The sequence below is a fragment of the Sciurus carolinensis genome, chromosome 1 (genome assembly GCF_902686445.1).
Source record: "Sciurus carolinensis chromosome 1, mSciCar1.2, whole genome shotgun sequence".
Taxonomy (NCBI): domain Eukaryota; kingdom Metazoa; phylum Chordata; class Mammalia; order Rodentia; family Sciuridae; genus Sciurus; species Sciurus carolinensis.
The window spans coordinates 179369088-179394874 of NC_062213.1; the positions used below are offsets into that span (position 1 = coordinate 179369088).

Here is a 25787-nt window from a genome sequence, read left to right on the forward strand (position 1 = left end):
CCTATGATAATGTTTAGCTTATAAATTAAGCACAACAGGAGGATTAACAATAACTAATGATAAGAGAATTATAATATGCTGTAATAAAATTAGGGGAATACAGTCTCTCTTGAAAGAGGACAAATATTAATATTTTTTCAACATGGTCAGAAAGCAAAACCATGCATGGGGGGGACTACTATATCTTATCTGTGATTAAACATCATCTAGACAGTCACAGGGGAGCTCTGACCCAAAGATAGAGCAGTTACCTGCTTACCAGGTGTAAGCAGTCCTGGTTTCATGTTTTTAGAACATGTGGGGGTATATTCCTATTCATCTCTACTTCAACTCTTTAGGAAATCCTCCTCCCTGAAAATCACCCTGGATAATAAGAGCCTAGGATTTCCCTGGGCATGTCTGATATTGCAATCCCATCCCACCAAACTACACTCATCCTGACATAAGTGCTTTTGTTACTTGCTCACATCGTTATGATTTGTTTTTGTTTTTGCAGTGCTGGGAATTAAACCCAGGACCTTGCACATGCTAGGCAAGCACTCTCCTACTGAGCTACATCCCCAACCTATCCCAAACAGGCAGAATTTACTAGCAAGCTCTCAGACCTCAGCAAAGGATCAACCCAGATAAAGGCAGTATATACACACAACACAAGCTCTACCTTGAATTCAGAGATGAATTTTACTGGGTACATGCAATTTTATTCCACTCTTTGACCTACTTGATTCTACTCCCTGTTCATCTGCCAGATCTTGGGGTGCAAAGTGCCACTCTGGTCAGTATCTCAGGAACCCATCAGTCAGTCTCATTTTGGCTCTACTTATGCCTCGGCATCCATATACTGTGAGTGACTCAGTCAATCACATATTAAAATACTAATTACTGTTGCCATATGTAAGGAAGATCAAAGAGGCAGCCAAGGCAGTCCAAGTAGGTCCAGGAAAATCTGATATTACAAAATGGTGAAGACATTATTACAAATAAAGCTTTGAGGAAACATTGGCAAGAACTGGAGATGGTCTATAGTGGAAGAGCAGGAGGAAGCCATGAAGAGAACTGTGTGAGGTATGGGTAATGGTGCTGACACCATTCAGCATTAGGGCTCTACCTTCATACACTCGTCATACACTAGCACCCCACTTCCCTAAGGCAACAAACACTTCTGAGTAACACATGACATGCAAGCTACATCAAATTAAAGACAAGGTATATAAATCTGCATTGGCAATTTTTAATTTTTCACTTGTGCAGAACTGAAATTTATATTTAAAGGCACAGAGGGGAGGAAAGGCAGTTCTGAGAGCATGAAGTCACAGGAAAAGGATGCTGGATAAAAAACACAGGACAGCTCTGCTTTAGCCATAGGAAAATAATAATGCAGTACTAAACTAGATTTTTATTTTTATTATATTTCCATGTGAAGAAGACATCACTTAAATGTCAGCTAAGCAAATGACTTTATGACCAAAGGTACACAGTCGAACCCACTTTGGAGTAAATGCCCAGAAGGTAAACATTATCAGTGAGTGGGAACGTTAGGCACAAAATAAGTTCTCATTCAAAAGTGGACAGAGATTTGAAGCAGACAAACTACAGCTTTTAAAATTGGAAATCATTCAAGACATTTGTTTTGATGGTAAACACTACCTGTGTAACAAGAACTATAATTTTCAAAATTGGAATCAGTCCTAATTAAATAGTACTTATGATTACAGATAAAATTTACAAAAATAAAAATGGAAACTCTTCTGTCCTTGAAAGATAGAAAACTATATTTTTCCTATAATATCGTAAGAGAATCATCAGTATGTCACCGTTATATCTCTTAAGATGTCACTTCTTCTTTTTTCCATGTTCTGCCACCTTTAACATTGCAAAACCTGTTCAATTTCTGCTATGTGGAAGGATGCACTGTTTACTAACTACAAGAGACTGAATGAACAAATGAGAAAAAACTAGTGTACCCTACCATACCCACCAGTGGAAGGAAAGATAAAAACTGAGATTTTCTTAAAAACAAAACCAAAATTCAATGATTTAAAACATCCTATACATAATTTCTAATTTCAAAACACTATTAGAAATTCCTGATCAGTGTGCACCAAGAGAGGGAACAGAAATTTGAAATTTAGTAGAACCACAGAGTACATTTCTAACAACTTTCATTTAAATAACACTAGCCTTATCAACTATTATCATTCTTTCTTATTTAAAACACTGATTGGCCAGGTTTAATTATAACAGCATGAAGGTAAAAACAAGTTTCAACTTAAGCATGAGCACAATGATTTCTGCCTTGCAGAAAGAACTCAAAGCTAGTGTTCCCTCTTTTAAATGCCCCTAATACCTTGTAGGCAGATTCCACATAAGTATATAAATAAAACAAGTTCTGTATTTTCTTAAATAATTTTACAAACTGATGGTAAATCAGATGTCGAAGATAAAACTATGCCTTTAAAAATATTAAGCCTCAAAATTTTATCCAGTGTTTCCTTTAAGAAATGGATTATTAAAATCATTTTGAAATGACATATTAAATGTTTTTAAATCTGGGATTTTCTGTACTTAATCATTTTTCTTTAAAAAAAAAAAAAAAAAAGTTTAAAAACATCAAGAGCTGGAACATGCTGCCAGGACAGAAATAATCAGAAATGTCTTCAGTCATAGACCCTGAGCATCTCAGTCTTGTTTTGTATTTCTCAAAGCTTGAAGTCTCTCTAGTAGTGGAGGATGAGAATAATGCCACATTGAAAACAACCAGTCAGAAACAGGGAATCCCAAGTTATCTTTGTTTAGTTTGATCAAAGCGGAATATAAGTCTTTAGCTTTCCCAAGTTTCTTGGCAATGCATCAGCTTGAAACTCAAATCTGCGACTTAGGACTGTTAGACAAAAGAAAGAACCTGAAAAAGGAAAGGAAAGGTTTTAGCCGCCCTGCTTCTCTGTTGCCACAGAAGGTTTCCTGAGCTGACTGTAGCTGAAGCTTGGCTTATAGTAAGAGAAACAGCACGTCAAATGAAACAACACTGGTATTTTGGGAACCAATGGGGGGAAATTATTATAAATTGTGCCTTTCCCCACCAAGCAAATGGACCAGACACAAATGTATATCCACAGAATGTTATTCTTACTAAAAAACAGCCGTTTTTGAGAAGCTGCCATGTGCTAGGAACTGAAATAGACACTTTACTACATATTTTCCAGAAATCTCTTACTTCTGCTATACAGTTGAAGAAGTGAAGCTCCTTGAAGGTTAGACAAACTGCAGGAGGTGACACAATTCAAAGGTGTAGTGCTGAACTTCCTGGTGACTCCAAAGTCAGAGTGCACCACCTTTCAGAGGCAGACTTAAGTCATGGTAATTTGTATTTGGAATACCCACCCCCTCACTCCCACTTTTTTTTTTTTTTTTTTAGATGTTGACAGACTTTTATTTTATTTTTAAAATTTTTTAAATTAACCTTTATTTTATTTATTATTTATTTATTTTATATGTGCTGCTGAGAATCAAACTCAGTATCTCACACATGCTAGGCAAGTGTTCTACCACAGAGCCACAACTCCAGCCCGATTTTTTTTTTTTCTTAAAAAAAATATTCTTGGGGTTGGGGATATAGCTCAGTCGGTAGAGTTCTTGCCTTGCAAGCACAAGGCCCTGGGTTCAATCCCCAGCACCCAAAAAAAAAAAAAAAATTCTTGATCACTTATCTTGATTGACTGATTGGAATGCATGGGGGGACTGAATCCAGGGGCACTTAACCACTGTGCTACCTCTCCAGCTCTTTTCATTTTTTAAAATTTTGAGACAAGGTCTCACTAAGTTAGCTTAGGGTCTTGCTAAATTGCTGACATTGGCCTCTAACTTGCAAGCTTCCTGTGTTAGCCTATCCAGTTGCTGGGATTACAGGTGTGCACCACCACACTTGGTTCACTTATCTACTTTTAAAAGGATAATGACACTCTTCACTGATATTATTCTAAAAAACTCTCACATCCTGACAATGATCTCAAAATTGAATTTCTATTAGGGTTCTAAGTTATGGAAATATTGCCAGAATAAGTATACAAGTTCTGAAGAACATTATGAGGGGAAAAACTCCATTTGAAAATACAAATTCTGAGGGAAATTTTCTTTGCATACTGAAGTATTACAAGTTGAATGACATAAATACAACTCAAATATTCTGAAGCCAGGTATGGTGACACACACCTAAAATCCCAGCAATTTGGGATGCTGAGGCAGGAGAATCTCAAGTTCAAGGCCAGGCTGAATTAAAAATAAAAAGGGCTGGGAATGTATCTTAGTGGTAGAGCACTTGCCTAGCATACGAGGCCCTGAGTTCAATCCCCAGTACCACATAAAAAAAGTACAACTGCTAAAAAGTAGAGCAATCTGGGTTCATTTAGTACACACAGCTCAGTGTCCTTAAGGCATTCCTGAATCGTGAGAGAAGAGAGAAAGCCTGGTACATTAGCACACAACTGTAATCCCAGCAATCTGGGAGGCTAAGGACATAAGTTCAAAGTCAGCTTCAGCAACTTAGCAAGAATCTGTCTCAAAATAAAAAACAAAAAGGGCTGGGGCTGGGGGCTGGGGAGATAGCTCAGTTGGTAGAGTGCTTGCCTTGCAAGCATAAGTCCCCAGGTTCAATTCCCAGCACCACAAAAATAAGGAAAAAAAAAAAAAAAAAAAAAAAAAAAAGGGCTGGAGATGTAGCTCAGTGGTAGAGTGCTCCTGGGTTCAATTCCCAGTATTGGGGTGATGTGGGGAGACAAATGATGATGTTATTATAAAACAGATAGTTTATGTTGACAATGCTATACAGTATGATCTATTCCTCTCCATGTTTCTTTCCTGGTAACCCCGTCACACACTTTTTGTTTAATTTTTTTGTTTCTGTGGTAGTGGGGATAAACCCAGGGCTTTGTGCATGAGCTCTACCACTGGTCTACATCCCTAGTCCTACACATCCACTTTTTTTTTGGCAGTGCTGGGGACTGAACCCAGGGCCTTATGCTTGCAAGGCAAGCACTCTACCAACTGAGCTATATGCCCAGCCCTACACATCCACTTTTTAAGTGGAGAAATAGGATTCATTTAGCTTGCCTTAAAACCTTTACTATACAACCTGAAGAAAAAGTTCTTTAGAATGGAGGTACGAGATCCTAAATAGTTTTTGGCTTAGGTTGGAAGCCCTGCCAAATATGAAATGGTGCCGTTGTCAGATTTGTTACATGGTCTCATTAACCTACGTCTTATCAACCATATGGAACCCCCCATCACAGCAGTGATTCTTCAACTATCACAGAGCAGTGGTTCTTCGACTTCACCAGTTTTGATTTAGAAGGTCCTGAGTGGAACCCTAAGGCTATTTTGAGGCAGGAGTTTATAGAACAAAATCAGAGGAACACTGTCATATAACCTCCCTTAATCTAGTCATACGTACACTCAATTTTCATTTTTCAGTCCCCTCACAGAGAAGATTTTCATCTATGTACTGGTGAATATATGGTTTTCCAATAGTTGATCTACATCTACTGTTTCTGAGGTACATATTATATCAAGGTTTTCACTGTTAAAGTCTAATTCTTATCTCCTACCCCCTAAGTACACAAACATTTATTTATATGGTTTAGCTTTTTCTACTACTTTCTCATACTGGCCAATCAAGTCACTAAAAGATTATTTCATCTATTTGTTAAAACTCAGTTTTGATTTGTTTTAATACTACCCTAAGGGTTCTAGATTTGAAACAAGTAAGGGTATATCTGAGATAATTTTAAAGATTATACGTTACCTCATTGTAAGGTGAAAAAATAAACTGGAAGATGATCAATAGTCCAATTAGAGTGGGTTGGCAGTCATAAAACCAAATGCAGCAAAAAGCTCCTTTCGACCAATTAATACAGCAAACAAGAAAAAACACAGGAAAGAATTCATCTAGAAAGGAGGACATAAAATTTTAAGTTATTTCTAGGCTGATTTCACTGTGCCATATTGGTGTGATTTTAAGAAAGGTGTTAGTGTGATTACAGCAAAAGTTATTTAGGCAGTTTTATAGTTTCTATTTTATTCTCAAAGGAAAATAAAAATTTCCCCAAATATTTAAACTGCATAGTTTTCTTCAGGGGTAGGTTTGAGTTGAGCCTCTTATAATTAAGAGTCTGAAGTAGTCAACAGCAAATGGAATTCTTTCTTTCTGTACAAAGTTAAAGAGCTAAAATGGATTTTGGTGTTGTTCTAGAAGACCACAATCAGACACAAGGCCCCTACCCGACCTTAGTGTGGAGACTCCAAAGCAACAGGCTTCCCTGGATTTTTCTATAGGACTACAGGAACTGTACTGAGGAGTTGGCGGTCAGGAAAAAAAAAGAAAAGAAAAAGAAAAAGAAAATCAAATACCTGTACCAAAATACAACCTTTTGTAGTAAAGTTGGAAAATAAATACCATTTTTTTCCCTCAGCAGATGAGTAAACTGAAGGTCACACATAACCTATTTAAGTGTGCTGCTCCAAAGTATTTACCAGATGACTCAAGAAGCTGCCACTTAGAGTGGGGCTGACAATGGGTGGCGGCTTGCCAGTCACCCCAGGATGAAGTGTAAGCAGATCTGTCACTTAGCCCTTATAACTCTGTGGATCCATAACAAGCTCCAACAGAAAACTCCTAGAGAAGATGCCCAGGCTTCCAGTCTGTGTGTCCATTTTCATCAAATAATCATTGTCCTTTTGAAAGATTACTTCTGGGTTGCTATTGGCCCTATAGAGACAGAATACCTGGCCATGGACACCTGTGGAGCTGCCTACCTGAGAACTGGTGTGCCCAGAGGCATCTATCATCAACTGAAAGTGGTCTACACAGGCATGCAAATGAAGCAAGTCAGGAAGCAGAAGGAAGTTAAGGAGCAGGTGTTCGTGCTCAAGGATGCCAACTCCTGCCACTCTGCCATCACTCAATCAGTTCTTACTTATCAGTTTCCTTATAGTCATTTAATTTAGAAGGAAGAAAAATGGAGCCTACTGTACAAATAACAATACAATATACTGGTACCAGCTCAAAGTGAACTGTTGTGGCATTACAGTGCCACTCAGGAGTGGTCTTGGAAGGAAGTGGCAAAGGAAAATCTCTCAATTAGGGGAACTTTAAGTTGTATATCTCATGGTCTAGGCAGCCTGACTCAGGACCTGAGCTGAGGACATGTATATACACACATTAAATCATTGGCCTTGGGCAAATAATGGTTTGGTTGGATGATCAGGGATTTGGAACAAAACTAGAAAATAGCCAACAAGGAGATTTGGTTAAAAGGTATATTGAAAACTTCCAAATTAGCCCAGACTATGATTATACTTTGAATTTATGTGAATGTTCAACAAAGAGTCCCAGAGGTAGGGAGACTTGATGGTCAGCAGAAACCTGTTCTGTGGAAGTCAGCTCCTCCTTCTTCAAGTCATTCTAGGACTTGATCAAGGGGCTCATGAACAGTAACCAAGGTGAGAGAAAAGGACTCAATGTACTAGTCAACAATACAGATCTTCCCCAACTGGCTCCTTCCTGGTGCCCTGTCAGAAGATGCAATCAGCACCAGCCCTGACAAGGTACCACACCTCAGGGACCAGCCCACCTCCTGTGGTAAGCTGATTCCACTGGAACACTTTCCTTCATGGAAGGGTAGTGATTTTCCTTATTAGACCATACTTACTCAGAACTTAGGTTTGGATTTATTTAATGTCTTACTCATTGTCATGTATCCATATAATATAGCTTCAAGCTAAAGAACTTATTTTATTACCTAAAAACAACAGTAATAGGAACATGTCCCCAGGAGCTCTATTCTTCCCATATAATTCAACCCCTAGCACCAGTTGATCTTTCAGAATGGTAGAGATCCACTTAAGAACTTAAGACATTAAGGCTATATATGCTCAAAACCGTGCAATGAGATTTGTTGAAATTGTTTTATTTTTTTCTACAATTTTCAGTGAATACATAATTACTTTAACATGAGAAAAAAAGTTTTATAAAAAGCATTTTATATCCGACTTATTTAGATTTACTTCTTCATATCTTTACAGCCCTTAAATCTAAGCAACTCTGGAGGTGATAATGATGGTGACAACAATTAACATTTATGAAGTACTCACCATGTTTCAGGTACTACTCCAAACTCCTTATACATATTATTCATTAACTCTTAACCAGTTCTATGAAGTAATATCATTCAATGAAGGCATGGAGGCAGAGAGAAGTTAAGGAAGTTGTCTGAGGTCACATAGGTAGTTAAATCCAAGAGCTGTGATGGGAAGCCAGGGATCCTGGCTATGAAATCTGCCTTAACCATTCTACTACAGGACTTCTTGTGCCTTGACCTCTTGACACTCATGCTATAAAAAAACATTGTTATTCCAAACTTACCTGGCTAATAATGATATTTTGACTGTGTGTCCCAACTTCCAGTGCCCCAATTCATGGCCTAGTACAGCAAGTACTTCCTCATTTTACATCCTTGTTTCTTATTCTGATAGAAAGATAAAGGATAATAAATTATCAACAACCTTCAAAATGTTTGTAACTTTTAAAAGTAATCTCCCTTCATAAATTCTAACTTAAAGAAACAATCAGGAGGGCTGGGCATATATAGCTCAGTTGGTAGAGTGCTTGCCTTGCAAGCACCAGGCCCTGGATTCAATCCCAGCACTGCAAAAAAAAAAAAAAAGAAAAAGAAAAAAGAAACAATCAGGGACACAGTGCTGCACACCTGTTATCCCAGAGACTGGGAAAACTGAGAGGAGGATCTCAAGTTCAAGGCCAGTCTCACTTAGTTAGGGCCTAAGCAACTCAGCAAGAGTCTGTCTCAAAAATAAAAAATAAAAAATAAAGGGCTCAGTGGTAGAGTACCTGTGGGTTAAATCCCCAGTACAAAACAAACAAAAACCCAAACTAAATAATATGTAAACAAGCAGGAGCTTGAGATGTAGCTCAGTGGTAGAGCACTTGCCGAGCATTCACGAGGCCCTGGGATCAATTCCTAGCACCATAAGAAACAAAAAATCAGACTTCTGTGCAAAGAGTTCATTTGCTTAACAAAACATTCCCTGAACCCTGCTCCAGTGTATTAAGCATTAAAGACAGACTCTCAAACAAAATAGACCTTCTCTAACTGCTTAACCTACAGTAATTTAGATTAGAGGGGGAAACCCCATTAGAAATTGTTTTCAAAGTTTACATTCTGACATGGGAAATTGCTCACAGCAAATACAATCAAATAAGGGTTATGTTATATACCCATCAGAAATATTTTCAAAGATTATGTTCTGACTTGTGAAAGTGGTGTATTGGGCAAAGAAAGCAGGAAGGTATAGCTAAATGTTAGCAGTAGTTATTTCTATACTGTACAACTACCATGATGTCTATTTGATATCTTTCCTATTCACTAAATTATCTACAAATAAGCATACATAATTCATCACTTAAAAGTACACCAGAAACTGCCATTTTAAAACTAAGATTTCAAAGAGAAGATAAAGAAGGAACATTCACATCTAATTTAGTCAAGTGATATTTTTTATTTTTGGTACCAGGGATTGAACTCAGGGGTACTCAACCACTAAGCCACATCCCCAGTCCTATTTTGTATTTTATTTAGAGACAGAATCTCATTGAGTTGCTAGTGCCTTGCTTTTTGATGAGGCTGGCTTTGAACTCACTATTCTGCCTCATCCTCCCAAACTGCTGGGATTACAGGCATGGGCCATTGCACCTGGCAAGTGAGGTTTTTTTTTTTTTTGTTTTGTTTTGTTTTGTTTAATTTAAAAATTTTTAGTTTTAAAAAGATATAAACCCAAGTGGTGGGGGGAATAGAACAGAAAACAGCAACCATATTTGAAAGACAGGAAAACCGATGGACAAATGATAACTGACTAAGTAGACCAAAGAAAGCTGAATCATAACCCAGCAGTGGAAAAAAAATGGGAGAACCAATCTGTTTTATACTCCTGAGTCTTCAAAAGGCTTGGGGTCTCTCTGGAACTGGGAGAAAAGAGGAGGCAGCTAACAGAAGAACTGGTAAGAGCTGACTGAGAAATGGTTAAAGCTCCAAATTCCCTCTCCAACTCCATGTCAATAGGCAAGTGCTTCTCTCTCATCAGGATAGAAACCTGAAAGTTTAATCTCACTGGAAAAGGCAAAAGAAGAGACCCTTTCAGTTGTGGTTCAAAATGGCTGATAGTCAACACAACATGTGTCTGGTGATCTACTGTTACGCAGGCAGAACACCGAGGATTTCTTCTCTTACCCCAGTCCTCTCTGCACACTTGGCTCCCTGAACGGACCCTACAGGCAGAAAACTGAAGAATATTTATTGTGAATTCTGACTATCCCATAGGAGAGAACTAACAATTTTAACACCAGGTATTTGCCCACAAAATTCCACTCAGGACATCTTATAGTGAAACTCTAAGATGAAAAGTATCACCTACAAGTACAGAAATTACAACCAGGTTTTTAGTCTCATTCTCTCACTAAGGAGCAGATAACCAATAATAAGCACATATATGAGGTAAGCTGTTAAGATGGAAGACCAAATCCAGGAAAAAAGACAACAAAATGGAATAAACAGAAATTCTGTAAGGAGAAAGTTTAGAGAGATAAGATAATGCACCCATGAAAAAAACCAGAGAATGCTATAAAAATGGGAAAGTCTTATAAATCAAAGCTTAAAAGAAAGATTGGAAGATAAGGGAATTACCCAGAAAGTACAACAAAGAGATTAAGAAATAGAAAACAAGAAAGAAGACAGGAAAGTTCACTCAAGTAACAGGAGCTGTAAAAAGAGAGAACAGAAAAATGGGAGGGGAAGAAATCAACAAAATAATTCCAGGAAGTTGCTAGAACCAAAGGATCTTGATTTCAAGGTTAAAAGGGGACAATGCATATGCCCAACAAGATGGATTAAAACCAACATAAAGGGTCCAACAAGACTCTAGAAGAACAAAATGCAAGTGTTACACTAAGGATCAGTAACAGAGTAGCTTTAGATACTTCATCAGCAATACTGGGATCAAGCAGGCAATGGAACAATACCTTCACAATCCTGAAGGAAAAGTATTTCCAATCTAGAAATCTATAAACAGCAAGTCAGTATGACAGAAAAATTAAGACAATTCTGAGGCACAAATTCAAAAAACTTTACCTACTATGCAACCTATCTCAGGAAGGTATTAGATAATCTTCTCTACCAAAATGAGGGAGTAGAGTAATGTACACAAAGTCAGGCATTAGGAGAACACAGGAGATCCAGCACAGGAAAGAAATGAAGGAAATCTCTAGAACAATGGGAAAGAGCAATCAATCCCAGAATGATGACTACACAGAAGACACAGAGGGTAACCCAATCCAATCTGAACCAAGTGACTCCAAAGACAGTCTGTGAGGACTGCCATCATCAAGCTCCATTATTGTTCCAGCTTTTTCATCAAATGAAACTAAGGGAAGATGTATGCCACCAAAAGAAGAAAGTAAATCAAATGGGTTCCCACCTAGAAACAAGGATGAACATAGGGAAGTCTAACATGAGAGAGGTACAGCAGGACTTCAGAGAAGAAATGTCACAGACAGAGAACAGAGATCTCTCTTAGGGTATTAGAGGGATGAGGGAAACTATAAGTGAAATTGGATGCAATTAACCTTGGAGAAAATTATACTTAGAAACACTGGAAGCCATGAGAACAATCAGCTAAAAGATGCAAAAAAATTAAGCACATATAAAAGTAATTATTAACCAAGAAGGAAAAAAGGTAAGGAAGGCATGCTCAGTAGTGAATAGTAATTGCATAGGTACAATAAAGTAAACACTGAATATTGATAAAAACAAGAATTGTAATAGTCATATTGGAAGAATTGGGGAAAGGCAAAACATGTTAGGACAAGAGAAATAAATCCTCATTTATCATAATAGAAAGTCAATAGTGACAAGAGACAGTAGCATACATACATATCTCAGACATGGAATTGTGTAAATGAAGCAGTGGGGTGCATACTAGCAGTTACAGTTATTTAGAAGGCTGAGGCAGGAGGATTACAAGATTGAGGCCAGACTCAGCAATTTAACAAGACCTGCCTCAAAATGAAAAGGGCTGGGGATGTAGCTCAGTGGTAGGGTGGGTTACAATGGAAAAAAAGAAATGTACAAATAAAGGTCTGAAGCAGCAGCTAAAACTAAACATAAAACTGCTAAATTTCATAAGCTTTTTTGTGCTCTGAAATTTTAAGCCATATGCTTACATTATTTTAATACGGTAAAAACTAATTAAAATTTATTGAAGCTCTATTTCTCTTAATTTCAGTGTAACTTCTCAAACCAATATTACACAAAAAAATAATCTTTAACACATACAAGATTTTAAAAAAAACAACAATAGTAACTAACATTTATTAAACAGTAACCATATACCAGGGCCTGTGTACTGCATACTTATCTCATTTATATATCACAACCACATAGAAGATAAGTACTCTTGTTATTCCCACTTTACAGATGAAAAAAATCTAGCCACAGAGAAATTAACTAATTTGATTATAACCACAAAGCCAAGAAGTGGAAAATTTGGGATTTGATGCCAGAGAATTGTTTTCAATTCCTGCACAAAATATGAAGTCAAAGGGAAATTATTCAACATGCATCAGTCAAATAAAATAAACAATTTGAGTGGTACATATATAATCATTTGGAAATTATTACTGTACTAAAAAAATGATAGAGCATATTAATGATGAAGTATAAAGTTTACAAAGCCTAATAATGACTTCAGAGGCTGAGGCAGGATAATTGTAAGTTCAAGGTCAGCATGGGCCACTTAAAGAGGCCCTAAGCAACTTAGTAAGAATTTATCTCAAAAAATTAAAAAGGGCTGAGGATGTGGCTCAGTGGTTAAGGGCCTCCGGGTTCAACTCCTAGTACTCTCCCCAGAACAAACAAAAAACTAAAAAGGCTGGGGATGTGTAACTCAGTGTTAAAGTGAGCTTAGGTGGTTCAATCACCCATATCTTTCTCCCCTGCCCACAAACACACACACACACAATCTATTTACACATTGACTGATTTAACATAATAGGGTCAAGGCACAATGAACAATTTAATTTTATACACATATTCACACATGTGCACACACATTCACTCCCCAACAAACACATACTAATATTACCACAAAGTAGTTTGTTCCTATTTGTGACCATTATACAAATGGGATCACAAATCAACATGTATTCTTACATGGGTGACATTATATTCAATGTATGTTTATAAGATTCATTCATATATAGCAATAATTGGTTCATTCTAAAAGTTATACAATTTCCATTGGATGAATATACCGTAAGTCTATTTATATTTTATAGTTAATAGACATGAGTTATTCAAAATTGGGGCTATTTCAAATGTCTATAGATACCTGACTCTGGTAATATTTCTATATCACCTAAATCTCCAAACACCAAAAAATGCTCAAATTAAGTTATAACAAATATCAGTGTAAACATATAGCTAAGATTATTGGAAAGCAAGGAAAAGTCAAAGATGAAGGTTTGAAATTAAGATCTCAATGGGCTAGGGAAAAAAAAACATGTTGGCAGAATAGCCCAACTGGGTCAAATCTTATCTAAAGAGAAAAAGTCACTGGGCACGTGGGTGCATGCCTATAATCCCAGTGGCTCAGGAGGCTGAGACAGGAGGATTACAAGGTTCAAGTCAGCGTTGGTAACTCAGAGAGGCCCTTTCTCAAATAAAAAAGGGTTGGGGATGTGGGTCAATGGTTAAGCACCCCGGGCTTTATTTTTTTTACCATTCCTGGTACCAAAAAAACAACAACAAAAAAAAAAGGGGGGGGGGGCAAGTCCATTAATTGCATGATCCAGAAAATTCCAAACTGAGTAAAGTGCTTCCAGTTTGGTTAACACTAGGGACAACAAATGTAAATTTTTTTTTTTTTTTTTTTTTTTGGCGGGGGGCATTCCAGGGATTGAACTCAGAGACACTTGAGACACATCCCCAGCCCTATTTTGTATTTTATTTAGAGACAGGGTCTCATTGAGTTGCTTAGCCCTTCACTTTTGCTGAGGCTGGCTTTGAACTCTCAATTCTCCTGCCTCAGTCTACTGAGCTGCTGGGATTACAGGTGTGTGCCACCGTGCCTGGCTAAATGTAAATCTTCACTGAGGATTGTCCCCTAAACCCAGATGCCTCAGGATTCCTAAAGATTAAGATTAGTGAAAAATTATGAGCTTACAATAAAAATTACCAAATACTTCAGAAAATAAGTCACAATGAATAAGAACAGAAATAATAAAGAAGAGTGGTAGGGCTCAAGATGTAGCTCAATGGTAAGAGTGCATGCCTTAGTTGCACAAGGCCTTGAGTTCAATCCCCAGTACTATAATAAATAAGTAAATAAAAAGGGTTGGGAATGCAGGTCAGTGGTTACAAATGTCTGAGTTCAATCTCCAGTAAAATGCGAGCGTGCACACAAACACACACACACACACACACACACACAAAAAAAAAACCCAAAAAACAGATAAATATAGTTAATGAAAGTATCAGTAAAATAGAAAGGAGAGCTAAAAAATTACAGAATGCAGCCCTAAAAAATAAGTGGAAAGTAGAAGAGTGGTTAGCATCCTTGAAAGACAGAAATGAGTACAACATTCATCTAACTGGAGGCTGAGGCAGGAGGACTGTCTAATAAAATTGTTCCCTATCAATTTAGGAATGGGATTTTAGTGTTGAAGAAACACTGAAGATACTGCATATTTTAATATTATGTGCATATGCTTAACTTTAAGCAGCAATCATTAAATAAAAATAGTAATTCAAGAACCTCTGGTTGGACACTGTGGTTTATGCCTTTGATCCTCCCTACTTGGGAGGCTGAAGCAGGAGGATCACAAGTTTCAGGTCAGCTTGGGCAACTGAGTGAAACTCTACCTCAAAATAAAAACAAAATAAGGGCTGGGGATATAGTCGAATGGTAGAATGCTTGCCTAGCATGTGCAAAGCCCTGGAATTTAATCTCCAACATCCCTTCAATCAGCTTCAGAAAAAGAAGGGTGTATGTAGGTATGTGGGTGTGGGTGAGGGAGAAAAAGAAAAAATGAAGAATATAAAATAATATCAAGGGAAAAGAGGGGTGGGAGGGGTGGGGGAAGGGAAAAAATAACAATGAATCAAACAACATTACCCTATGTAAATTTATGATTACACAAATGGTACACCTTTACTCCATGTACAAAGAAACAACATGTATCCCATTTGTTTACAATAAAAAAAATCAAGTAAATAAATTCAAATGTCAATAATCACAACACAAACTAACTTGCAGAAGAAAAAAGGTACTTTCAATATAGATTTAAACAACAATAAAATCTATAAGCACATCAAAAGTATAAGGACAATAAGGTTAAAAGTAAAAGGATAAAGTAGGTAGTGGTTTGGAAATCAAGCATACACACAACTAAAAATCTTATGTGAATTTACCTTATGTGAATATTTGCTAGGCTGACATCTAGCAAATATTAGTCAGAAGAAAGTTTGAATGGCTGTCCTAACAGACAAAATCAACAAAAAGGTAAAAAAGCGTCACTAAACAATGTCACAACAGGATGATAAAAGGTTCAACACATAAATTCTAAATTTGTATGTCCCTTATACCATGGCCTTAGAAAATAATACAAATAATTCAAAATTGGTGGATGGGGTTAAAGGTATTAGTTCAGTGGTAGAGCATTTGCCTATCATGTGAGAGGCCCTGGGTTCTATTGAACTACAAAAAAGAAAGATTTGCAAAGTAAATTTGAATCTATCATAACAAAGGATGCTAATATACCTGATCTCAATTGAAACATTGGCTGGGGGCTTAGCTCAATGATAGAGTGTGCTTGCCTAGTATGTGTGAGGCCCTGTGTTCCATCCCCAGCACCACAAAAAGAAATAGAAATCGAAACATCAAGTAAATATTAATAAAAAGATTTGAATAAAATAATCAACAAGTTCAAACTATTAGGCACATATAGTACCCTGTGCAGCAAATTGAGAACATACATCCTAGAAAGTGAAAGCTAAGGTTTTAAAATAAACTTCAGCTACTTAAAAGGGAGAACTGCAAAAAAATTTGAAAAGATCAACATGAAATCAATTTTGTTTTGTACAGCTTAGAAAAATGCACCAATGGGAACCCAAGATTGACTAGAATCTTGATATTATATACCTCTTTCCTTCCTTCACCATTTCCTCTTTGTCTTTTGGGGATGGGGTGGAGTAGGTGGGTGTACCAGGGATTGCGCCACATCCTCAAGCCTTTTTATATTTGAGACACGGTCTCACTAACTTGCTAATGGTCTTGCTAAGTTTCTGAGGCTGGCCTCGAACTCATGATCCTCCTGCCTCAGGCTTCCGAGTTACTAGGATTTCAGGTGTGTGCCACAGTACCTGACCACCATTTCCTCAACTTTAAGGAAGATGAGCACGTCAGAGGAAAGTACAGTGTAAGTATGAGAAAGAGGGATACATTAAAGCAATTCATAAGACAGTATTAACATTTACTATCTCTTTTCCTTCTAAATTTTAGAGTTGGTCAGAATACATTTGGTAGAAAAGAATCAGATAACCAACCTCTCCTTTAAATGGCTAAGAACATACACAGGTACCTGTATCTTTGGGGAATGGGTATTAAGGAGTAATGAACTAAGTACCTATTAATAGACATATACTATAAGGGGAAAATTAAAGATATAAATTACATACAAAATATTCACTGCAAGAATATTTCTGATAGCAAAAATTTGGAAATAACCCATATATCAAGTAAGAGAATGATAAAAAATGAGACTAGTAATATATCTAATAAGGTGTTTATGGCTCATTTAATCATTCATGATTGTTACTGATATTTTCTAATTTCTCTATTGACTTTGATAATAAGCAAAAATATGGCTAATGTTTTTGTTAATAACACTGATAGCTTCTATTCATCAGTGGCCTTGTGCCAGATATTACATATATTAGATATATGACATACAGTTCATTAATCTCCACTAACGTAAGGAAGGTAGTATAGCCTCAATGTATAAAAGGTAACATGGTCCTTAGACTTCTGTTCTTACCAGTCAGCTGCTTTCCAATGAGAATTATGAGTTCTTTTACAAAACAACCAATTGTCTATTAGATACTTCTCTATTATGCAGTTGCCTCTTGGTCTGATGCTGGGTTTAAGAAGCTATTTAGAACAGTGTGGGAGTCACATTCAAAGTTATGCTGATGTGGAATGAAAAGAGCTTTAAACAAGGATCACTTTCCAAAGAAAAGAGACTTGTTGATTTGTGGTAGATTCTTAGAACTGGATTTTCTTTTCTTTCTATGCTAATTTACATAAAAGAACAGAAATAAGTATGACACGTTTTTTACTTTTCTATAGCACTTTCCTTTTTAAAAATTCATATGCTGTCTCATTTGATATAACACCAAGCTGGATAAGATGGCAAGTATTATCTCTATTGTAGAAATGAAGAAAAGGAGACTGAGAAATGAAAATATCTTGCTCTAAGTAGTGGGCAAAGCCCACCTCTCTGGAGTACATGTCCTTTCTATTACATTTATCAGCCAGGACTTCAACATAACCCTATGTTATGCTTTTTTGTATAAAAACAGTTTTCATATATTTTTAATTGTTCATTTTCTTTAATTGCTTTTGGGACAGGTTGTTCCAATTATTCCATTTGTCTTCTGAAGGGTAAAATTCCAGAGAGTAAGTTTCCTAATCTCTTAAAATGGAGGCATTCATCAAAATGTTAATAGAAGTTATCTCTAAGAGGAAATATTTTAGATAACTTTAGTTTTCTTTAAATCTCTGTTAAAAATAAAAAGCTTGGGCTGGGGGTGTAGTGCAGTGGTAGAGTACTTGCCTAGCATGTGTGAAGCACTGGCTTCCATTCCAAGCATCACACACACACAAAAAAAGGCAAAAACTTTACCTTCTCTAATCATTCAGGTTTAAAACTGTCTTTGTATCCTCCTCCACACTCTGTACATTAGTTAGCAGGTGCTGAATAAATCAGTTTCCTAAACTTTTGCCACCTTTGTGTATTCTCTACCTGTTTACTTAATCTCTCCTTAACCAATTTCCTTTATAAAACTTAAGTGGTTGCTGGATGTGGTGGCGTATGCCTGTAGTTCCAGCAGCTAGGGAGGCTGAGGCAGGAGGATTGAGAGTTCAAAGCCAGCCTCAGCAAAAACAAAGGGCTAAGCAACCCTGTCTCTAAATAAAATACAAAATAGGGCTGGGGATGTGGCTCAGTGGTTGAGTGTCCCTGAGTTCAATCCCTGGTACCCCCTCCCTGCAAAAAAAAACAAACTTAGTGGTAATATACATGAAATCATGAGCTTAGTATGCTATGCTAATTTCATCTTTTTCTTGTGTACATTAATAGATACATACTACTAAAAATTTAAGCTATTGATAAACTTCCTAAAACCATCTCATCAGTGTTACTTACAATGACACTTGTTATCACAAGCAATATAGCTGATGACTGAGTCAATTTTTTACTTTTTTCACTCCCCTAATATCAATTACCAAGTACTTTATTTTATTTATTTATTTGTTTGTTTGTTTATTTATTTATTTATTTATTTATTTATTTATTTATTGCGGTGCTGGGGATTTGAACCCAGGACCTTTGCACAAGTCCAGAGTGCTTTGCACAAGGCAAGCACTCTACCAACTGAGCTATATCCCCAACCCACCAAGTACTTTAAATCCATCTTTTATTATGATCCTTGCAGTTATTCTGACCTTGAATTCTAGTGTAGGTCCTCATTATTTCATGCTTATCCTGATGCAGTGGCCCTAAGAAGTCTCCCTGCCTCTAATCTTTGCTTTATTCTCTGTGCTACCAAAATTTTTAATCTTCCTAAAACAAGCATTGGCCTCTACCCAAATCAATCTAACTTTCCAGTCCACAGCAAACAACCACTTGATGTATTAATCATTCTACAAATTGGTCTTGGCCTACCTTTCTATCCCCTTCTACACAAATCTATCAGTTTCAGAACAGCAGTTGAGTGTTTTGTCCCTACAGCTTTATTTGTTCCTATCTTCAACTTGAAAAACCCCAACCCCAAGTTAAAATTCTGACTAGTTGACATATCCTCTTTCTCAGAGACCTGTTTGACCACTGGAATTTGCATTCATACCTGGATTTCTAAAAGCCACAGTCATTCATGATATTTATCACACCATGCCTATTTCTCCCCCCTACAATAGGTTCATTAGGATGAGTCTATATCTAATGTATCTTGTCATGTAACTTGTAGACAGACTCTAAAACAATTATAGTTAATCAATGACATAAAGCAGCCTCTTCAAAAAGCCAGCAAAAGAAGTCAAACCCCATTCAACGTACTTCAAACAACCACCCAATTGTTTTTGTAGCCAAAGAAAACTGTGCTCACAGACATTAAAAGTCTGATATGCTGGGTGCATGCCTAAAATACTAGTGACTCTGGAAGCTAAGGCAGGAGGATTCCAAGTTTGAGGCCAGCCTCTGCAACTTAGCAAGACCCTATCTCAAAAAGGGCTAGCAGTGTAACTCAGTAGTAAAGTGCCCCTGGGTTCAATTCCCAGTTCCACAAATAAATATGTGATGGGTTAACATATTTGACTCCATGGAAATGTTATAGGTCAGACTATATGGACAATGACTAAATAGACTCCATTTTACCCTGAGACTCCATGTTATGTAGGAAATGCTTCTCTTGTGGAAACACCCTGCCTCTGTACCCATCAATAGTTGCTTAGAATAGCATGTTTGACAACACAAAATGGCAATTCTTATATAATGTAAAATTGTTCTCTTTGTGGTTCCTATTTTTCTTGGACAATGTACCATGTCAGCAACGATTGTCCTAGATGTTAGTAATCATTCTTTAACTTGTACCCAACACAGGTCATTTTAACCCATGTCCCCTTCTGTATATGATTTCAGATTTCATGATGTTAGTTTGTAGTTTTAAATCATGGCAATAGATACTTATGACTGATGTACTGACCAACGGTATAAAAACCCCTGCAACCCTCTGCTTAGACCTGTTCTCCCAATAGCCATTTTGGGCGTTGTGTGAGACAGTCAGTCGGTCGGCTAATAAACACTCTCAAATTTGGACTCCTCAGAGGTAATAGGTCTGTTCTTAAGTTGCACCCCACAACAAAATACATAAAATGAAGGTCTGTTTTTTCATTGCACTGCTTATGTTCAGTGGAACACTAGCTAATGTCTAGGTTTAAGTATAATGTAATCACCCCTGCATGGGGATGCCTCTTAAGCAGATTGATCTGCTGAACCTGCATGCTTCTTTAGTGTTGTTACTGAGTACCCTTTCTGAACTTCAGTTTTCCTACCTATAAAATGACCTTAAGATCTCTTCCCAGCTTAAAATCCTATGATATGGGATTGGGGATATAGCTCAGTTGGTAGAGTGCTTGTCTTGCAAGCACGAGGCCCTGGGCTCAATCCCCAGCACTGCCAAAACCAAAACCAAAAACAAAACAAAAAAAAAAACAATACAACAATCCTATGATACTAGGTCAGACAAAAGTGGCTTTTATTTTAATATCCTAACTGGTAGGATAACCCCAATTAAAAAACAAATACAATCAAAGGTATTAGCCCACTACAATGCTATTTAATCCTCACAGAATTTTGTTTCATCAACATATTTATCATAGGTTAGGCACTTAACTAGATCTTTTCCTTTGCTTTTCTTTTTTTGCAGTACTAAAGATTGAATCCAGGAGTGTCCTACCTCTGAGCTACAAATCACCCCTTACTTTTACTATTTTATTCTGAGACAGGGTCTTGAGAAGTTGCCCAGGCAGGTCTTGAACCTGAGATCCTCCTGCCTTAGTCTCCCAAGTCACTGGGATTACAAGTGTACATTACCACACCAGGTTACTAGATTATCTTTTTAGCATCAAAGCAGATGTTCAAGTGATAATCAGTATTTTCTGATAGTGAAAATGAATGGAGTACAGCTTTTTCACATACTTACAACCCTAAAAGTTGTAAGTCCAGTATTTCCCAACCAGGGGACCTTTCATCCTGACCCTAACCCCAGGGATATCTGAAGATGTTCAGAGACATTTTTGATTTTTACAACTTTGGGGGACATGGGGCTCTGTCACTGGCCTCTGGGGAGTGGTCAATGATGCTATTAAACATCCTACAATGCACATGACACCTTCCACAACAAAAAAAGATTATTTGACACAAATGTCAATAGTGCCAAGGTGGAGAAACCCTGCTGGCCTCATCTTTCAGTTAAGAAATCAAAGATTCAGAGATTTTAACTTACTTGCCCAGAGTTATACAGTTGGTAAGTACACAGGGATCTAAAATCATCTCCAATGACACCAAACCAGGGGCACATTCAATTACACATCCAAATATGGTGACTACTTCTGATGAAATTTGTATTATTTCTTATCATTGTCCCCTCTCCTCTGTTTTAGTGTTAGTACTTTAAATTTTATTAGTCAGCATCAAGGGACCTCATCCAGGAAAAAGATCCAGAAGCAATTTCTAAGACTCTCAGGTCAGATTTAAGAATTGCTTTCCCTTTCGTTCCCTAGTATCCAAGCTTCCCAACAGCAACACAACACTGTGATGTGCTTATGTGACTGTGTTCCCTTTAGATTATAAGCTTTTGAAGGTTTGCCTCTTTGCTTTTGTACTCCTAATGACAAGCAAAATAACTTAGCACAGGAACATGTTTCATAATATGTGTTAAACAATAAAACTGGTTAAATTACATAATTTACCCAAGGACACACAGCTACTAAAAGACAGAACAGGACTCAAATCTGTCTCTCAGGTGCTAAAGCCTATAATTGCTATGTCTCAATGAAGCTAAGAATTAAATGTTTACCTTCTCTTTATCTTCCCTGTGAGAATTCTTTGATTGTAAATAGTAGAATGACAAAGAAACTCTCTGATTGTTCTTGAAGAAGCCATAAACATATATTTATGATTTATAAAAGCTTGCAAGGTAGTTAGCATTTAATATATAGTAATCTCTTCCAAATACCAGAACTATAAAGGAGCCAAGGTGTTTTATTTTGTAGTCTCCCTGATTCAACTCTCACTGCATAGCAATTGATGTCATTCTGAGTTGTCAAAGGACTGTGTATACAAACTAAGGAAGAGTCTCTTAGTAAAGTAAGAACTCACTTTAACTTTATAAGCTTTTATTTCTTCACTGTCCCCTTCTCCATCATTGCGGGATTCATGCCAGACTCCTCCTGGATGTCTTTGTTTAGTACAGAGTACTCTTCTAGTAGAGTGTCAAACAAAACTATTCGCTTGTTCTTGAAGAAGCATAAAAATAAGCATTGCTGTGGGAAGAGCGTTTAGATCCTACGGAAAAGACAGTTCAAAGCATGGAATATAATTAAAAAGTTTGGGGTCCCACTGGAGAGACTCCTAGAAAACTGAACTACTATAAGGACATTAACATTTCAAATTGTTTAATAGCTGAAGAAGAACTGTATCAATAAAAACCACCACCAACAGTGGGCTGTTTCCCTACATACTGACCACAAATACTTATATTCATCACAGTTTTATAAGTAATTATAATATCCAACGGTTATGGAATGATTAAATGATGGTAAAACTATGAAATGGAATTTTAAGCAGCCAGAAAAAATTATATTTTCAAAGAATTTTAACAAGAAACAGCTAACCAATGTATTGTGAAATATATAAATGTCACATATAAGATTCCAGTATTGTCAAGAAAAATATATATGTAAATAGAAAAGCACAAGCAATTAAAAAAGATCATGAAGAAACATACTAAATATTGAAGTGTTTTATCACTACCTTCCAGAATTATGGACTTTTGTTTCCTCCCTTTTACCTTTTCTCTCTTTTCTAGGGCTTTAAAATAAGAACACTTGCTTCCATATCAGAAAAACATTAAGGTTATTTTTACAAAGAATAGAAAACATACCTAAATTTTTAACAGTGACTAACAGCAACTAAACTATGGTTAATTTTTAGTTTCTTCTTTATTGTATCCTTTAATTTGCCAAGCATTCTTCAATGTGCCATGAGTATAGTAATTAAGAGGACAGACTTTGGTTCAAATATTGGCTCCGCCACATAAATTTCGGAAACTTTCTCTAAGTTTTAGTTTCCTGTTAATGAAGTGAGGTTAATATCTACCTCATGAGATAGTCATCATCATCGTCGTGTCTTTTTTTTTGTTTGTGTTTGTGGTATCTGGGGATTGCACTCGGTACTTAGTACTGAGGTACATTTCCAGTCCTGGCCCTTTTAATTTTGTATTTTGAGAGAAGGTCTTGTTAAGTTCCTAAGACTGGCTTCAAACTTGTCATCTCCTGCCTCAGTCCCCAAGCTGCTGGGATGATAGGTGCACCACCAAGTCTGGTTATTTTTATTTATACTTATTGAGGTGCTGGGGGTACTTACACATGCTAGGCAAGCACTCTGCCACTGAGCTACATCACTAGCCACATTCCTTTTACTAAATTTTATTCTGAGACAGGGTCTCGATAAGTTGACCAAATTGGCCTCAACTTGAGATACTCTTGCCTCAGCCTCCCAAATAAATGGAATTACAGGTGTGTACCATAGCACCTGGCACTTACATGCCTTTCTTTAAAAGAAGATATGACAGATCTCTTAAAAGAAAATGTGAATTTTGTACCTATTCAATATTTCTAACAAAAAGTACTTGGCAATATGTTTTAGAATATAATAGAGCTTTGATAAATAGTAGTATTTATTTATTTATTCATTTATTCATTTATGCATATTATGTCACTTTTTGGTTTGGTTATCTGGATATTAAAAGTCAAACATATAATCTAATTTGTCAATAATACAGAAAATTAGGCCCTGGAAAACTGTTACTATTCTGAGGTCTCACACTTCTAATCCATCTCCCATTTTCTCTGATCTACTATTTTAATTAGTTTAAAATAATTCTTGGGCTGGGGTTGTAGCTCTGTGGTAGAGCACTTACCTAGCATGTGTGAGGTACCAGGTTCAATCCACAGTACCACATAAAAAAAATAAACAAATAACAGTATTGTGTCCATCTACAACTAAAAATGGTTTTAAAAATACTTTTTAGAAGCTTTCTGAAGTTACTTATGAGAATAGGCAGAAAATTAAACTGAATTAATATTTTAATTTCTCCCCTAGTATAGGTATCTCAAATTGTGTCCAAGGAGTACCTATACCAAAATAACCTACAGGTGCTTTATAGAAATACATACTGGAAACAAAGTCAGAATTTCTATTAGAAGCCAGAAACTTGACTTTTAACAAACTTTTTGGGAAATTCTTCTTTCTCTTTGTTTGTTGTTGTTGTTGTAGTGTGGTACTGAGGATCAAACCTAGGGCCTCACATGTACTTGGTAAGTGCTCTACCACAGAGCTATATCCCAGACCTCCAAGAATTCTTATATTTATTAAAGTTACAAGTTACTATCCTAGATCATAAGTTTTTGTATTGCTGTGCCGGGCATGCAACAGATACTCAATAATGCTTGCTTACTGGATGGATCATACTATCATTTTAAGAATGAAGTAATGTATTTGAGAACTGTGAAAATCAACAGGCAGATAAAAAGGCTGTCTCATCTTTATCAAACTCCTAGCAGCATTTAACACAGGTGACCACTTCCCCCCTGAAAATACTTCTTCCTGGCTTTTTGAGACATCACTTTCTCCTGGTCTTCTTCCTAGTTCAATGGTCTCTCCTGCTCGGCCTCCTGTGCTGGCTGTTCCTCCCCTGCTGACTCTGACCCTGACCCTGACCCCTGGCTGTGGCCCCCTTCTCTCCTCTAAGTGCTCTTATCCACATCCTAAACACCATGCAGGTGTCAGATATTTCCAAATCTATATTCCCAGTCCTGATCTCTCCCTAGAACACCAGACTCATCCAGCTGCCTGTCTGACATCTCTACATGGATGTCAATAGACATAGTTGTTTGTTCTTACATATGCTGTTTTTCCTACCCAATACTGCAATCTCTTTCAGAGTTCAGGGAATTTCACACCGTATAATTCTTATGAGAGATCACTTCTCAATAGAGAAATATGAAAAACAAGTGTTGGCTTCCCCAGCACTACTGGCAACTAGCCCATGCCCTGGCTTAGTCAGTTAGATGCACCCACTGGCAACTCTGAATAGTTAGTAATTACACAAAGAAGAAAGACAATGAAGAGTTAATTACAGGTGCAGTAGCAGGAACATTAGAGGTATAAATACTGAATTCAGTTTTCTGAGGGGGCAACAGCAATGTCCTCCCCAGACTGGTTCTGCAGTATGATTCTGAGTTCCTGGCCTCCCTAGGTAACAATCATTTTCCAAGATTGGTAAATTTCCCTTTCTGGAGATTTTGGGAGCCACCATATGCCTGTTTCAATAAACAAATTTTTCTGCTTAAATCAGCCACAGTTGGTTGCTCTTGCTTATAGACAATGTTTGAAATATATCTCTCTATAATAAGTCATTAGGACTCTGAACTCCCCACAAATCTGGTCTTCTCCCAATTTTTTTTTCCTTCTCAATAAATTACCACTTATCCAATTGCCCCGGCAAAAAAAAATCTACAGTTGGGGTGGGGCTGTGTCTCAGTGGTTGAGCACTTACTTGCCTTGCACGTGTAAGGCACTGGGTTTGATCCTTAGCACCGTATAAATT

At 37.0% G+C, this 25787-nt stretch overlaps 1 protein-coding gene across 1 annotated transcript in view; it reads right to left on the reverse strand.

Moving 5' to 3' along the window:
• Positions 1 to 1217: 1217 nt before the first annotated feature.
• The window catches only part of Zmpste24 (zinc metallopeptidase STE24), a 49677-nt gene continuing 25107 nt past the window's right edge, over positions 1218 to 25787 (reverse strand). Inside the window, 11 exon segments of the mRNA XM_053743425.1 lie at positions 1218 to 2846; positions 2849 to 2902; positions 3513 to 3519; positions 5798 to 5871; positions 5874 to 5940; positions 8417 to 8436; positions 8439 to 8501; positions 8504 to 8519; positions 22277 to 22326; positions 22329 to 22424; positions 22427 to 22462. Coding sequence (XP_053599400.1) covers positions 2680 to 2846; positions 2849 to 2902; positions 3513 to 3519; positions 5798 to 5871; positions 5874 to 5940; positions 8417 to 8436; positions 8439 to 8501; positions 8504 to 8519; positions 22277 to 22326; positions 22329 to 22424; positions 22427 to 22462 — 650 coding nt within the window. The 3' untranslated portion in view covers positions 1218 to 2679.